The sequence below is a fragment of the Mercenaria mercenaria genome, chromosome 7, assembly GCF_021730395.1.
Source record: "Mercenaria mercenaria strain notata chromosome 7, MADL_Memer_1, whole genome shotgun sequence".
NCBI classification, from domain to species: Eukaryota; Metazoa; Mollusca; class Bivalvia; order Venerida; family Veneridae; genus Mercenaria; species Mercenaria mercenaria.
In genome coordinates this window covers 9232305-9246478 of record NC_069367.1, presented here as the reverse complement: position 1 = coordinate 9246478, position 14174 = coordinate 9232305, and the positions used below count along the sequence as shown (strand labels likewise).

At 35.2% G+C, this 14174-nt stretch overlaps 1 protein-coding gene across 3 annotated transcripts in view; it reads right to left on the bottom strand.

The window, feature by feature from the left end:
• LOC123555026 (transient receptor potential cation channel subfamily A member 1 homolog) overlaps window positions 1-14174 on the bottom strand; it is a 35349-nt gene that overhangs the window by 20184 nt on the left and 991 nt on the right. The window contains exons 1-4 of one of the 3 annotated variants that reach the window (XM_053547515.1): window positions 12764-12882; window positions 8784-8812; window positions 7098-7168; window positions 580-776 (exon numbers count right to left, since the gene is read on the bottom strand). In XM_053547515.1, coding sequence (XP_053403490.1) covers window positions 580-776; window positions 7098-7136 — 236 coding nt within the window. In that variant the 5' untranslated portion in view covers window positions 7137-7168; window positions 8784-8812; window positions 12764-12882. Of the gene's footprint in view, window positions 1-579; window positions 777-7097; window positions 7169-8783; window positions 8813-12763; window positions 12917-14174 lie in introns of those variants that run through there. The other 2 variants (XM_053547513.1, XM_053547514.1) reach the window with 2 other exon arrangements.

Sequence of the window (14174 nt, the reverse complement as noted above, 5' to 3'; positions counted from 1 at the left end):
TGATATATATAGATATTTGTAAAAACTTGGAAGATTTTATAAGTATAGTTTGATTTACACCCATGTTAATAATATTTCCATGCGTATGCGAATGTGGTTAGGATAAGATCAGATGATGTTCTTCGACGTCAGGTGGTAATTCTTATCTAGCCGCAGCATGTATATTATGATATCGGCCTCAGGGAGTTAAAAGGGCTTAAAAGTTTATGTCGCATGTATGTTTAAAAGTATTTGACCTCGGATTATGATACAGCAAAGAAATGCTATTCAACGAAGTTTTGTCCCTAGGATTTTGTTTGAGATTTCACTCAGCCAAAAGTTATGGCCCTTGATTTAGTAAAACTGTGTATATTTTTGTCATATGTATCTTAAAACGTATTTGATCTTGGGTCATGAAACATAATAGGCATATTTTTCTGCATGTACATTTGTGCACCTTGAGTTTTGTTTTGGATTTCTGATGGTACACCAGAGTAACGGCCCTTTATTCAGTCAAAAAATGCACAAAGGGTATACAAGTTTGTATAATAACTTCCATTAATATTCTAAACCAAACTGAAAATCATAATGCCTACTTACTGAGAATGCATATACGGCGGAACAGTGGTACTCACACATACAGTGAAAACAACCAGATAGATCGAATAAAGTAGAACATTCACTGCATGGAATTTCCATCCAATATGATTCCATTTACGGCTGACTAGGGCTAGGGGGTGATCCAAAAGTTGTTGGTAGATTCCTTCACATGAATGATCTGTTAGTTTGCCATTTATCTAAAATTTAATCAGAAATTACTCAGTAAAGTCCATTTGTTATCAGTGAGCAACGTAATTCTGTTGGATCAGTTTTATATAGAAGTGACGTCATTCAAATTACGCCGTCATACCGACATGTTTCAAGCTGTAAGTTTGTTGTTGACAAAAGCATTCTCAGTTTGTTCCATATTGAAACCCTATGCAGTTGAACTTTTTGCCTGCAGCTTGGAAATATATAAAACCATCTATTAAATGTGAATAAATGGGATTTGCCAGAAGGACGAAACTAACTTTGTTCATTTTAAGCTCACTACACTTGGTCAAGCTTCATTTACAATTAAGAACACTGTGAAAAGTCAAGTGCCACTTTCTATTAAAAAGAAATTTTTGAACTTGACCGTTTAAATTATTTATATATCACCACACTTATTAAGTAGAAATGTGTCCACTGGACATGGATGCCCCAACATATTGCAGCAACGTTTATTGTACAGACTATCTTTACATGAAGGATGTTCGACTAAAAGTTTGAAGCAAATTGTATTCAGATAAGGTCGTGAATCTGAACTTTGAATCCATTTCTTCAAAAAGTGTACAATACAGAATCCGGTTAGTGCCACATTGAATGTCGTGTGTCGCCCTTTGAGGGCGACACATGACAATCAACGCGACACACGACACGACGCACGACATTGCAACGCGACGGACGACAATTTATAACGACACGCGACATTTTAATATTTGAGTGTCTCATTGTCGCGCTAGGTTTTGGCAAAAAAATATTGAAGTAAAAATTGAGTGTCGTTGTTCATTGTCGAGTGTCGTGTCGTGTTGAGTTGTCGTGTGTCGCACTAAGAACGGGACACATGACATTCAACGCGACACACGACAATGTACAACGACACTCGACAACATATCGCGCAAATGTCGCGGAATTGTCGCATGTCGAGGTAATTTATTGAGGGCGACACACGACATTCAACGCGACACACGACAATGAGCAATGACACACGATAGTCTATCACGCAAATGTCGCGGAATTGTCGCATGTCGAGGTAATTTATTGAGTGCGACACACGACAATCAACGCGACACACGACACGACGCACGACATTCAACGCGACGGACGACACTGTACAACAACACACGACATTTTAACATTTGAATGTCTCATTGTCACTCTAGGTTTTGGCAAAAAAATGTTGCATTAACAATTGAGTGCCATTGTTCATTGTCGAGTGTCGTGTCGTGTGTCGCGTTGAATGTCGTGTGTCTTGTCGTGTGTCGCCTTCAATAAGTTACCTCGACATGCAACAATTCCGCAACATTTGCGCGATAGACTGTCGTGTGTCGTTGCTCGTTGTCATGTGTCGCGTTGAATGTCATGTGTCGTGGTTAAGCAATTTAAGTCGACAGACGACAATTCCATGACATTTGCGCGATATAATGTCGACTGTCGTTGTACATTGTCGTCAGTCGCTTTGAATGTCGTGTGTCGCGTTCTCAGTGCGTCACATGACATCTCAACGCAACACACGACATGACACACGACATTCTACGCGACACACAACACAACACTCGACAATGAACAAGACACTCAATTTTTACTGCAATAGTTTTCGCTAAAACCTAGCGCGACAATGAGACATTCAAATGTTAAAATGTCCTGTGTTGTTGTACATTGTCGTCCGTCGCGTTGCAATGTCGTGTGTCGTGTCGTGTCATGTGTTACGTTGATTGTGGTGTGGCACCCTCAAAGAGCGACACACGACATTCAATGTGGCACTAACCGGATTCCGTAGAACAAGGAGTTGTACACACCAACGTTTTTCACTATAGTCTACTTAGTGAAATTAAGGAAGGGTAATAATTCTAGAAAAAATAGCCACAGAAACAAGAAGTGTCTGTTGACAGCGCGCTCGACTATTCGAAGAATTAATGGAAGTATAGGGTCAAAATATTACCAAAGATTTTCAGACAAAAGAAGAAAAATAGATAAGATAAACAATGTACCTGTAGTTGTGGATTTGGATAATCTTTGCACTATATGGCAATGTCTGACCATGATGGTAAGCAAGTGTTCAAAGTTTCAAAGCCATGTATCAAATAGTTTAGACAAAATATGGAATGGTATGCGAAACTTAACTAATTTCTATGTCAAAAAGGGCCATAATTGAGCTAAGTTCCTTGTCCTAGTTATGTAGTCTTGCCTACATGTGTAGACTATAATGGTAAACAAGTGGTCAAAGATTCAAAGTCAAACAGGACAATATGGACTGGTTTGAAAAAATTAACTGATTCCCAAGTACAAAATGGGCCATAATTTAGCAAAATAGTTGCAGAGTTATGTACTCTTGTGTACAGATAGAGATCATGACGATAAACAAGTGTTCAAAGTTTCAAAGCCACATATGAAATAGTTTTGACAAAACGTTGACTTGGACGAAAACTGAACCAATTTTCAAGTCCAATAAGGGCCATAATTCAGCCACAATAGTTGACAGAGTTATGTTCTCTTGCCTACAGATGGAAATCATGACGATAAGCACGTGTTCAAAGTTTCAAAGCCACATGTTAAATAGTTTGGACAAAACGTTGATTTGTACGAAAATTGAACCAATTTCCAAGTTAAAAAAGGGCCATAATTCAGCCAAAATAGTTGACAGAGTTATGTACTCTTGCCTAGAGATGGAGATCACAATGATTAAGAAGTGTTCAAAGATTCAAACGTGGACTAGTACGAAAATTGTATCAATTTCAAGTCCAAAAAGGGCCATTATTCAGTCAAAATAGTTGACAGAGTTATGTACTCTTGCCTACAGATAGCGACTGTTATAATAAACAAGTGACAAACGTTTCACAGTCATACGTCACACAGTTTACACAATGATAATATCTGTCATGTGTTAACGAATCGGATAGAAATATCCGTCCCGAGGGCACGTGCAGAAATATCCGTCCCGAGGGCACCTGCGCATTGGGCGGTAACGAGGCTGGTGGCCAAAGGACGGATATTTCTATCCGATTCGTAAACATATGACTGATGTTTTCTTGCATATCGTATACATATAAGGTTTTTATTCTGACAGATTATTTTTCTTGCATATAATAGAATAAATAAAGCAAATAGAAATACTTTCTTTGTAGCACTCTTTCTATAGTAGAGTATATACACAAAGCGCGGGAAATTAACGTCCGTAAGCAGAAGTGACGTCATGACGTATCAGTGACGCACAATAACAAAGTTCCACTTTAGTTTTATCGTTTGTATTGTAACGGTATGTTCTTACTGTAAAATAACGCGTTTTGAATCGAGAAATATACTATAAGGAACGGAGACACTGTCAATGTACCTGATTTTTTCGTATTTTACATAAACAATATATAACCAATGCATGAATCGCTAGTTGTCATTAACAGCACGAGAGTCATCTGGCATAGGGGGTGCAAGAAAATATGAACTGGTACGAAAAATTTAACCAAGATTTTTAAGTTAAAAGAGACCATAATTCAGCCAAAATCCTTTATGGAGTTATGTACTCTTGCCTAAAACTGTACATAGTGATGGTTCACAATTGTTGAAAGTTTCAATTTATTTATTTTGTTGGGTTTAACGTTGCACCTACACAATTATAGGTCGTAGGTTTCCAGCTTTGATGGTTGAGGAAGACCCCAGGTGCCCTTCCGTGCATTATTTCATCACGAGCGGGCACCAAGGTAGAACCACCGACCTTCCGTAAGCCAGCTGGATTGCTTCCTCACATGAAGAATTCAACGCCCTGAGTGAGGCTCGAACCCACATCGATGAGGGGCAAGTGATTTGAGGTCAGCGACCTTAACCACTCGGCCACGGAGGTCCCTTTGAAAGTTTCGGAGCTTTATCTGAAAAGGTTTTGTCAAAATGTGGACTGGTACGAAAAACTTAACTAAGATGTGGCTCCGACGACGACGCCGACGCCGGGGTGAGTAGGATAGCTCTACTAATTCTTCGAATAGTCGAGCTAAAAAGTCCATTATTTATGGTTATCTTCATATGAAGGTCCTTCACCTGTGAAACGTTCAAGCATATCCTTTCAATAGTGTTTGAGGAATTGGACACAAGATTTTTATCTATATTTTACATAACAAAACTATCAAAGTACTTTAGCTGTGGTAAAATAGTCACAGCAAAAGTTCCTTCCTTTATGGTCATCTACATATCAAGCCTGTTCATCTGTGAAAGTTTGAAGCAAATCAGGCTAATAGTGTGGGAGGAGTTAGACATATAATTTTTTTCTCTATATTCTATATAGCAAAACTAACAAAAGACCATTACTGGGGTAAGAGTAGTCACAGAAAAAGTTTCTTCCTTCTGGGTCATTTGTACATAAAGCTTGTTCATCCCTGAAAGTTTAAAGCAAATCAGGCTAAAAGGTTAGGAGGAGTTGGACACATAAGATTTTTCTCTTTATTCTATATTATAATAGCAAAGCTATCAAAGGACCATTATTGCGGTATGAATAGTCACAGCAAAAGTTCCTTCCTTGATGACCATCTGCACAAGCAGTTTGTTCATCTGTGAAAGTTTGAAGCAAATCAGGATAATTATGTGGGAGGAGTTGGACACAAAAGATTTCGGACGGACGGATGGACTGCAGCAACGCTACAAAGCTACAAGATGACAAACACATCTATAAAGAGGATCAAACAAAAGAGATCACAACTAAGGAAGGTTCATTAAATTGATGTAGAAACCTAAATCCTGTAAACTTTAGACTCTGTGTACATGTATGTACCAAAAACTGAACCCTAACCCACTCAAAACATCATCAATCCAACGAATATCGCCATTCTGATGTATCTTCAGAAGCATTTGGAGACTCTTTTCATATTTGGCAAAATGCTTTAAAAAAATTTCTGATGTGTTTTGACTTTATATGCAGTTGTATCACATAAACTATTGCAATGCTGATTAAGGGTAAGTATTACAGAAAGAACACCGTCTGGAAGGCAATCAGTTGCTTTTGCAGTCAGAACTCTTTGTCACAGGAAAGAAAATATTCTAAGGTTAAAAAGAATACAACTTGTTATTTTGTTTCGTACATGTCGGGATAGACAATGACAGCCAAGCAAATACGAGTCTGGTTTAGAATGAGGGCAGAGATTAAAAAAACTTAACCTATATCCTGCTAAATTTCTATAATGAAGTTGTCCATCTTCCAATTTGGACAGCACCATTAGCTGTTAAAAAGGGCGCTTACCAAAAAGATACTGACTAAATGGCGAACAGTGCAGATCATGCTCAGACTGCACGGATGTGCAGGCTGATCATGGTCTACACTGGTCGCAAAGGCAGAATCAATCGTGTTTAGCATGATAAGGGTTAATTGGTCATTGTGAAAATTTACAGGACTTTGACATGTAACAGCCATATGAAAAATTTATACCTTATGAATTACATACCCTATGAAAAACAACAGGGATTGACATTTTCGTATTTGAGAACAGATCGTACTTTATAACAATAGACTATAATTTGATTTTCTATGAGATTGATTTACAGGTAAAAACACTGCGCCAAACATTTTAATATATATAACTCAGAGCATAATTCAGTAGATATAACATTCCCAGTGTAGTGTTTAACGATAATGGGCCTCATATTATCAACGACAAATGGATAGGCTATGGAATCGGTGGATGCTCCCTTACGGCGCTTGGTCAATTGACCACATTGTATGCTTAGAAATTGACCAAATGTACGAACCTGTGACAAGGATATGTATCTGTTAACTTACTTCGTTCATAATTGCGGTATAATTAAATTTCCTTGAGTACTACTTATCTCAAATATTGAATATTTTCCCAGATAAGCCCAAACTATGATACTAAGAGAAATAATTTTGTTAGAACTCCCCTTCACTGATAACTGCATGTATATTATATCTATATCTCATGCCAGTTTTGCTTGAAATAGGCTGTGTTTATATTGATTATTGAGGCAGTTTTTACAGTCACCCGTTTGCCGCCAAGGCAAACTTGATGTGTAAAATGGCCGGGTTTAGTGTTGAGCTCTTTTCTATATGAAACTACTTTAAAATTAAACCACGTGAAAGTGAAGAAAAAATAGACTTGGGAAAATGGTTAGTATCACCACATGTAATGATTTTTAAAATAATGTTTGTTGCAGCTATTTAATGGTGTTGAGAATTAGTTTAATGGCTCTTAACATAACTAGTTTAAGCTAGTTAAAATAAACTGAGTAAACATCAGCGAAAATACTTTTATGGTCACACTAAAGAGATATTACATGGATCGATGTTTTGACAATGCACTAATTTGTTAAAATAAAGGTAATACCATCAACCGGAGGGGGTGGTTTGTTTTCATCTTCTTCATACTATTTCTGTATGCCTCAGGTTTCTCAGTATCTGTAAATATAATAATTACTATAAAGATTAAGAATCTAAAACATACGCATGTGTTCTTCCGGACTTTATCTAACCAAACCAATCTGTATTTAAATAACTTGTTAATTATCCAATAATAAAAATAATATGGAAGTCTGTTACAACTAGCCATCTGCTTAGCATTAACTCCTTACACACACATATGATTTTGGAAAATAACTGAACCATGCATTGCACGTGCAAAATAAGTTATTTCGCAGTTGGTCATATTATCATAAAGATATGTTTTCTTATAGTTGCGTATTTCAGAGTTAAAATACAATACTACGTTGCGTCTTTAAAAACAAGCACATGGAGTAAGGACGGTACAAGCCGGAATGTCACACAGGATGGTTATGAAATTACATAAAAGAATCAAGTCTTAACATATGTCAGACACATTTTTTAAACCTGTCTTCGATTTTATTTTAGAAAAGAACTGTTTTGCACGAATGTGTGGCCAACCCATTACCACTACTTTTTAGGCAGTTCGACAGTGCCCTTAAAATTCCTTAGATTGGACCAATATTGACCTCTATTTCATCAGGTATTATAAAAACATCATGAGTCACTGATTACGTAATTTAACAAGCAGTCAAAGCAGGATAAACCCACTTTTAAATGCAAAATTTAATTATGTATACATTTCTAACTATTATTTTACTATTTGTGACTGTATGGGTCTTGTTGTGGATCATTATTTTTACCAGTGATACAATTGTTAAAATGTGATCTTTTCTCATAAAGTGAGTTAACAATTTACTTACATGTACAAAATGTACTTATAAAAGTAATTTTCAAGAATCAATGAGTTATGAAATTGGTATAATTCCTAGAAATGCTAGGGGTCTAGTTAGAAAAGCCGACAAGCTGTGGTATAATGACTTTAAGAATTCATTATACCAAATAATTTTATGCATTCTTTTCAGAAAGCTTTTCGGTCAAGAATAAGTTATGTACTTGGAGAAAACATTTCGCACTCCTTTTCACACTTAGCTTTCCGGTCTAGAAATTAGTCATGTGCAATAACTGACAGGCTACATTATATCGCCCAGTTAGTGCATTGTCCAGCAATGCATGTTTCAAAATTACTAATAGTTTTGACAACTGACTAGCTGGATAAATGACAGGGTAATTATAAACACCCAGTGTTTTGATCACACCGCATGACTCAAGTCACGAATCATTTCTTTCATAAGCAGAAGATTTGAGACAAAACTTTAGTATCATTCTGGTACTCAGTTAGGTTAGATATGTATGTCCGATACACGCAAAATGAATAAGTTAGGTCAGGGCCGAGGCAATTAACGTTGAAGAATAGAAGTTCTGTTAATAAGCGAGAAAATGTTAGTGAACTATGTTAGAGAATTATAAAGATTATAAAGAAAGGCATTGATGTATATATTATCTTAGAACTTAGTACAATATTAAATAGTAGTTATAAAAGAGTAGTTGTTGTTGTTGCGGATATTTAGTAGCGTGAACCTTAGTTACTATTACACCACAAAGCGTATATCAATATTAAAGACAAATATGCGGAACTTGTGTCCTAAAGCATGTGTTTTAAAAGGTTCATAGTACCAAACATTATATTTACAGATTAAAGATAATGATTCTTTTTGTAAACTGCAAAATATAAAAACAAGACATTAGCATCATATACAGAAATGAAGATATGTAATAACACTTGCCAATTTTAGTAAATTGTATGGAAACTCATGCGAAATTTTGTATAGGTGAATACATTTTTAAATATGGCATTTCTTGTTGAACTTTTGTCCTCGTTTCTGATTTTGTTCATGTGAGGTAATGAAACATTCAAAGATTTAACGAATACTTGTGTCAATATCAAGATACAAATTTTTACAGATACAAGAGCGGTCACAGGAGACCGCGTGCCCGACTATTTCGATACTGGATAGTGACACTGGGAACATCTAAGGAAACTGGAGCTGTCACTGGAGTGTTTATTAACTCCAATGGTGGACGAAGATATTGCACAATAGCCTGAGTCTGTGACAAAAATATTAAGTAATAAGAGAGGTTCATAATAACTGAGATATAGTGAAAATGCATCAAAATTAACCTTAAATTCTAAGTAAAAGGTGGCATAATTCATGAAAACTTGATGCCAGAGTTATGCATCTTGTGTTAAATGGTGTGGGTGATGAGGTTGAACAACTATTTTAAGTTTGAATCAAATCCATTCAGTAATAAAAGTGATAGAGTGAAAGTGCATCAAAACTTTTACATGAAATTCTAAGTGAAAAGGGGGAATAATTCATGACAAATTGGTGCAAGAGTTATGCACCTTGTGTCAAATGATGTGGGGGATGTTGTTGAACAACTATTTTAAATTTGAATCAAATCCATTCAGTAATAACAGTGATAGAGAGAAAGTGCATCAAAACTTTTACCTGAAATTCTGAGTAAAAAAGGGGGAATAATTCATAAAAAATTGGTGCCAGAGCTATGCACCTTGTGTCATATGACGTGGGTGATGATGTTGAACAAGTATTTTAAGTTTGAATCAAATCCATTCAGTAATAACAGAGATATAATGAAAGCGCTTCAAAACTTTAAACTGAAATTCTAAGTAAAAAGGGGGAATAATTCATGAAAAATTTGTGCCAGAGTTATGCAACTTGTGTCATATGATGTGGGTGATGATGTTGAACAAGTATTTCAAGTTTGAATCAAATCCATTCAGTAATAACAGAGACAGAGTGAAAGTGCATCAAAACTTTAACCTTAAAAAAGAGTGAAAAGGGGAGATAAATCATGCAATATTGGTGCCAGAAATATGGCCCTTATGTCAAATGATGTGGGTGATGATGAGGAATTACTATATCAAGTTTGAAACAAATCCATTCAGTAATTACAGAGAAAAGTTGAAAAAAGAGAAAGTGTGAAAAAACTTTAAGGAGGTAGGTTACCTTGTTACAAGGGTAAATTAAAATTAGTTGAACCGCAGCATTTTTTTTGTATTTCGTGTAATATGAAGTTTTAAGTGTTACAATCTCAATTTCGTTTGTCTCTGTCCCTTCAAGTTCAATTTTTATCCAGGTTTGAAGAACATGACCCTCCAAAGGTATTTCATATTGAAAGAAGAAGGAAAATACGGATATTTAACACTTTTCAGTGTATTTCAGTTTCATTGATATCCGTAGAAGTCTGCGTAATTGATAATTTTACTAGTATGCACGTTAGCTTTTTAATATAAGCTTTAAATGTATATGTCGCGGGGCTCGTGTTTCCATGGTAACGCATTTTCTCTCATTTTTAAACAACTATGTATAAAAATAGGGGTTTTCGACGGCTTCAGTGCCATTCTGTTAATGACCAACATGGAATATTTGGGAAATATTATTAGCAAAATACCAAGCACTTTACATGGTACCCTCTTTTTCTTAAAGTTTACAGTAACCATGGCAACAGTGATGTTTAAAATAGCTTATATCTTGCTTTTTGTTGTAATTTCTTACAAAAAAAATTGAATAAGATTATCTTTCTAGTTAATATAGCTTTAAAACATATTATTTCTAACGTAAGTTATATTTTCGTGTTATTTGCATTTATTCAAACAAATTTCACAGCTTAGAATACTTACAGCAGTACCCCTCGTCTGGCATTTTGCATGGAAAAATCGTTCAGCATGCTGCTATTATTCTCATGGATATTGTTGAAATGAAAATAAAAAGCTGAAGCTGTGTTTCTTAAATAGACCAGTGTCAACGCTTTCGAATTTTACATTTAGATACATAGGTCACGGGCTTCGTTTCCATGGTAACATCAATTAAATTCAAGAAACCATCATTTTCTACTGAAATTTGAACAATTTTAGATCTTAGTTTTAGTATATAAGTAACAATTTATCAACGGAACCTGAAAAATAGGTATTACAAATCAAACTGCTAGATTTTTCATTTGAAAATGGCCGTTACAAGTAACCTTTCACCCAACTATATTCCAAATAACATTGGTTACTATCATCCATTTTCTTACATTCCGCATAACGTTTCAATATAACTACATAAAAGAAGCAAAATATTGATTATTATTCAGAGTAAAAGACTCATAACAAATAATTCAACAAATAATGGTTATTTGAAAATAGTTAAAATAAAGAAAATGCACAGAATTACATACTTTCAAGTTAAAAGCTATTCATTTTGCGCGGTAACTGACGCGTAACGTCATGACGTCAATGACGTCACTTTAAGAAAACATTGTTTTGAAGCGTTTCTGCGGCAATTTATTCATTATTTCTGCATTATTAAACCATAAAGCATCAGATCGAAGACAGGTTCATGATTTGTTTTCAGAAGAATGAATATACAAACACATTTAGTTTGTCGTAAACGTCGTCGTAAATCGTCACGTTAGCTTCCGGTTAGACATGCGCACATACAAATATGAAGGTAACCTACCTCCTTAACCAAGGTGGGACGCGGAAAGACGCCGACGCCGGGTCGAGTAGGATAGCTCTCCTTATACTTCGTACAGTCGAGCTAAAAAAGCACAAACCATGGGCAGGAAAATCCTATTTCATAGTATTTACGTCTGTTCTGATACTGAACGAGACGACTGACTAATACTTAATGTCCCTAGTAGGAAATGCAATTGTAGCATTGAACCTTGTATTTTCTAAATACTTCCATTAACCAAATGTTTTTTCTTAAGCAGACATTTTGCCTGTTAAGAATTTCTAAAGGTGGATTTTTTCCTGATAATCAATTTCCTCGACGTAAGTTTTAGGCAGATATTTCCCTGCTAAAATTGTCTGGGCAGATTTTTAAAACTGGCTTCCGCCTAAGAAAATTTCGCACTGGTATGTTTTCAAAGGGTCTTCTTACACATCACATTAATTTTCACAACAACGGTCTTACGTTCCTTGAGGTGGTCGCAAAAATGATGACCGTACTTTGACTCAGCATTGTTATTATTTTTGTTCCAACGGGTCATCGAGTGCATTCAATTTTGTTCTATGATCGTTTTCCTTTTAAAGAAGTTCTTGGATGGAGGACTGATATCCATTTTATTACCTCTAATAAATGTTTCTAAACAGAATCAGCTATTATTTTGCTCGCTTCCTTTTATTCTTTATCAACAGACTTCAAAAAAGTTTGAAAAGCTTTAAAAAGTGAGGCAACTGAGTATTTCAAAATTAATTCACCATACTGTGGTTAAAAACCAAACACGCAGTCAATTTACAATTTACCTATATTCCAACGTTTGGGCTCTGCCTTTTTCAGGGAAAAATAATAATAAACAACGGATAAAACGGTATGGAATGTAACATTAAAAATTGCGAGAAACAGGCGGCATTATAACGGATGCAACTTCATAGCTGATATATGCATTAGTACATTTGAATAAGATTTTTTCCCCTAAAATTAATTCATCTGCATTTATTCTAGCAGGCATAATTGCTATATATTCACATTATATCTATATTACTTATACCTTCATTACTTATGTCTTTATTACTTATACCTTCATTACTTATGTCTTTATTATTTATATTTGATAAAATCATATTGCGCACATAACTTGACAGAACTTCAACAAACCCACCTTTCAATAAATGGTGCTCCCAGGTAGACGGGTAATCATCATGGTACGGCGGCCAGTACTTCAGAAAATAAGTGTCGTCCAAGAGTTCATAATGAAAAGTTATCTCCCTCCCTTTCCTTGTAATACATTTATTCATCACCTCCATTGCAATCTCTTATGCCATAAAAATACAATAAATATTATTGTTATCAATATTTATTTTTGCTGTTTATACTTAAAAAACCTCGAATGCATTTTAAGTCTCAAAGTACAATATATCGCCAAGTGTATAAAGAAAAGGTATCAATTGGCTAAATGTATATAGGTGTGCATTAAACCACGCTATCTGGATGAAATGTTTAATATAATGCATATTCCGTTGTTTTTCCTCAAATCATTGATATCATTTATCCCCGGGAGCTCATGCTGAATGAAACAAACTGTTCGGATATTGTTGCTTCTTTTTAGGATTTAATTATCTATATATCTAATCATGTTATAGATACAAAAAATTATGATAAGAAAGATCATTGTGATCCTGGTAATGCTAATTTCCCTCATATAGATGTACTACGCGCAATATTTTATGGGGTCTATATTTCTCAATTAATCAGATTTTCTGAAGCATGTAGACATGCTGAAAGTTTTAATGAACACAATCAGTATATTACCAAAAATCTCCTTCAACAGGGCTACCGCTGTCATAATCTGCGAAAATATTTTACATATGTTTGTATTTCACTCTTTGATAGTTTCCTCTTTGATTGTGTCGTCGGTGCTTTATGTTTAATATACATTTTAAACGAATATTTCTGTGCCGTTAGTTACCATTATCTTGCCTCCTACATGTTTCTTGCATTTCTATTGGTCAATAGACGTCACGTGGAGACAGGATATATTCCATATCCTGCTAGTATATTTCAGATATGAATTTTGATTAAAACAAAATGGCTGCCACACTGCTGGCGTATTTGAATCAAGTCAGATTATTTATTAGCTCCAGCGATAGTATCGTTTCTGAGAGTAAATTTAGTGTTTTATTGCCGATTTCATTCTACTTAAGTTTAGGCTCTTGAAGTTTGCGAAAGTTAACCGTAAAAGCGTAATAACTCTGTATGGGATACACGGACGTTGAAATCTTCTTTTAAGTTAAATCATCGTAAAATAAAGGAATTGACATATTTGTTACTCAGCAGTTTGTTTTGGGATCATTTAATCTACGTGCAAGATAAATGATCTAACAGGAAACGGGATGAAAGCCGAACTATCAAGACATTTGTGACAACGTGAAATCTGGTGACTTTCGAAGGGATGGAACAAGAAGATTTTTAGTGCTTCTGATCTAAACCAGTTCATAACCTGTGTAAATGAGCTTTTGTGTTTTGTGATTTAACCAAAACACAGGTCATTGTGCATTTTATGGCTGGTATAA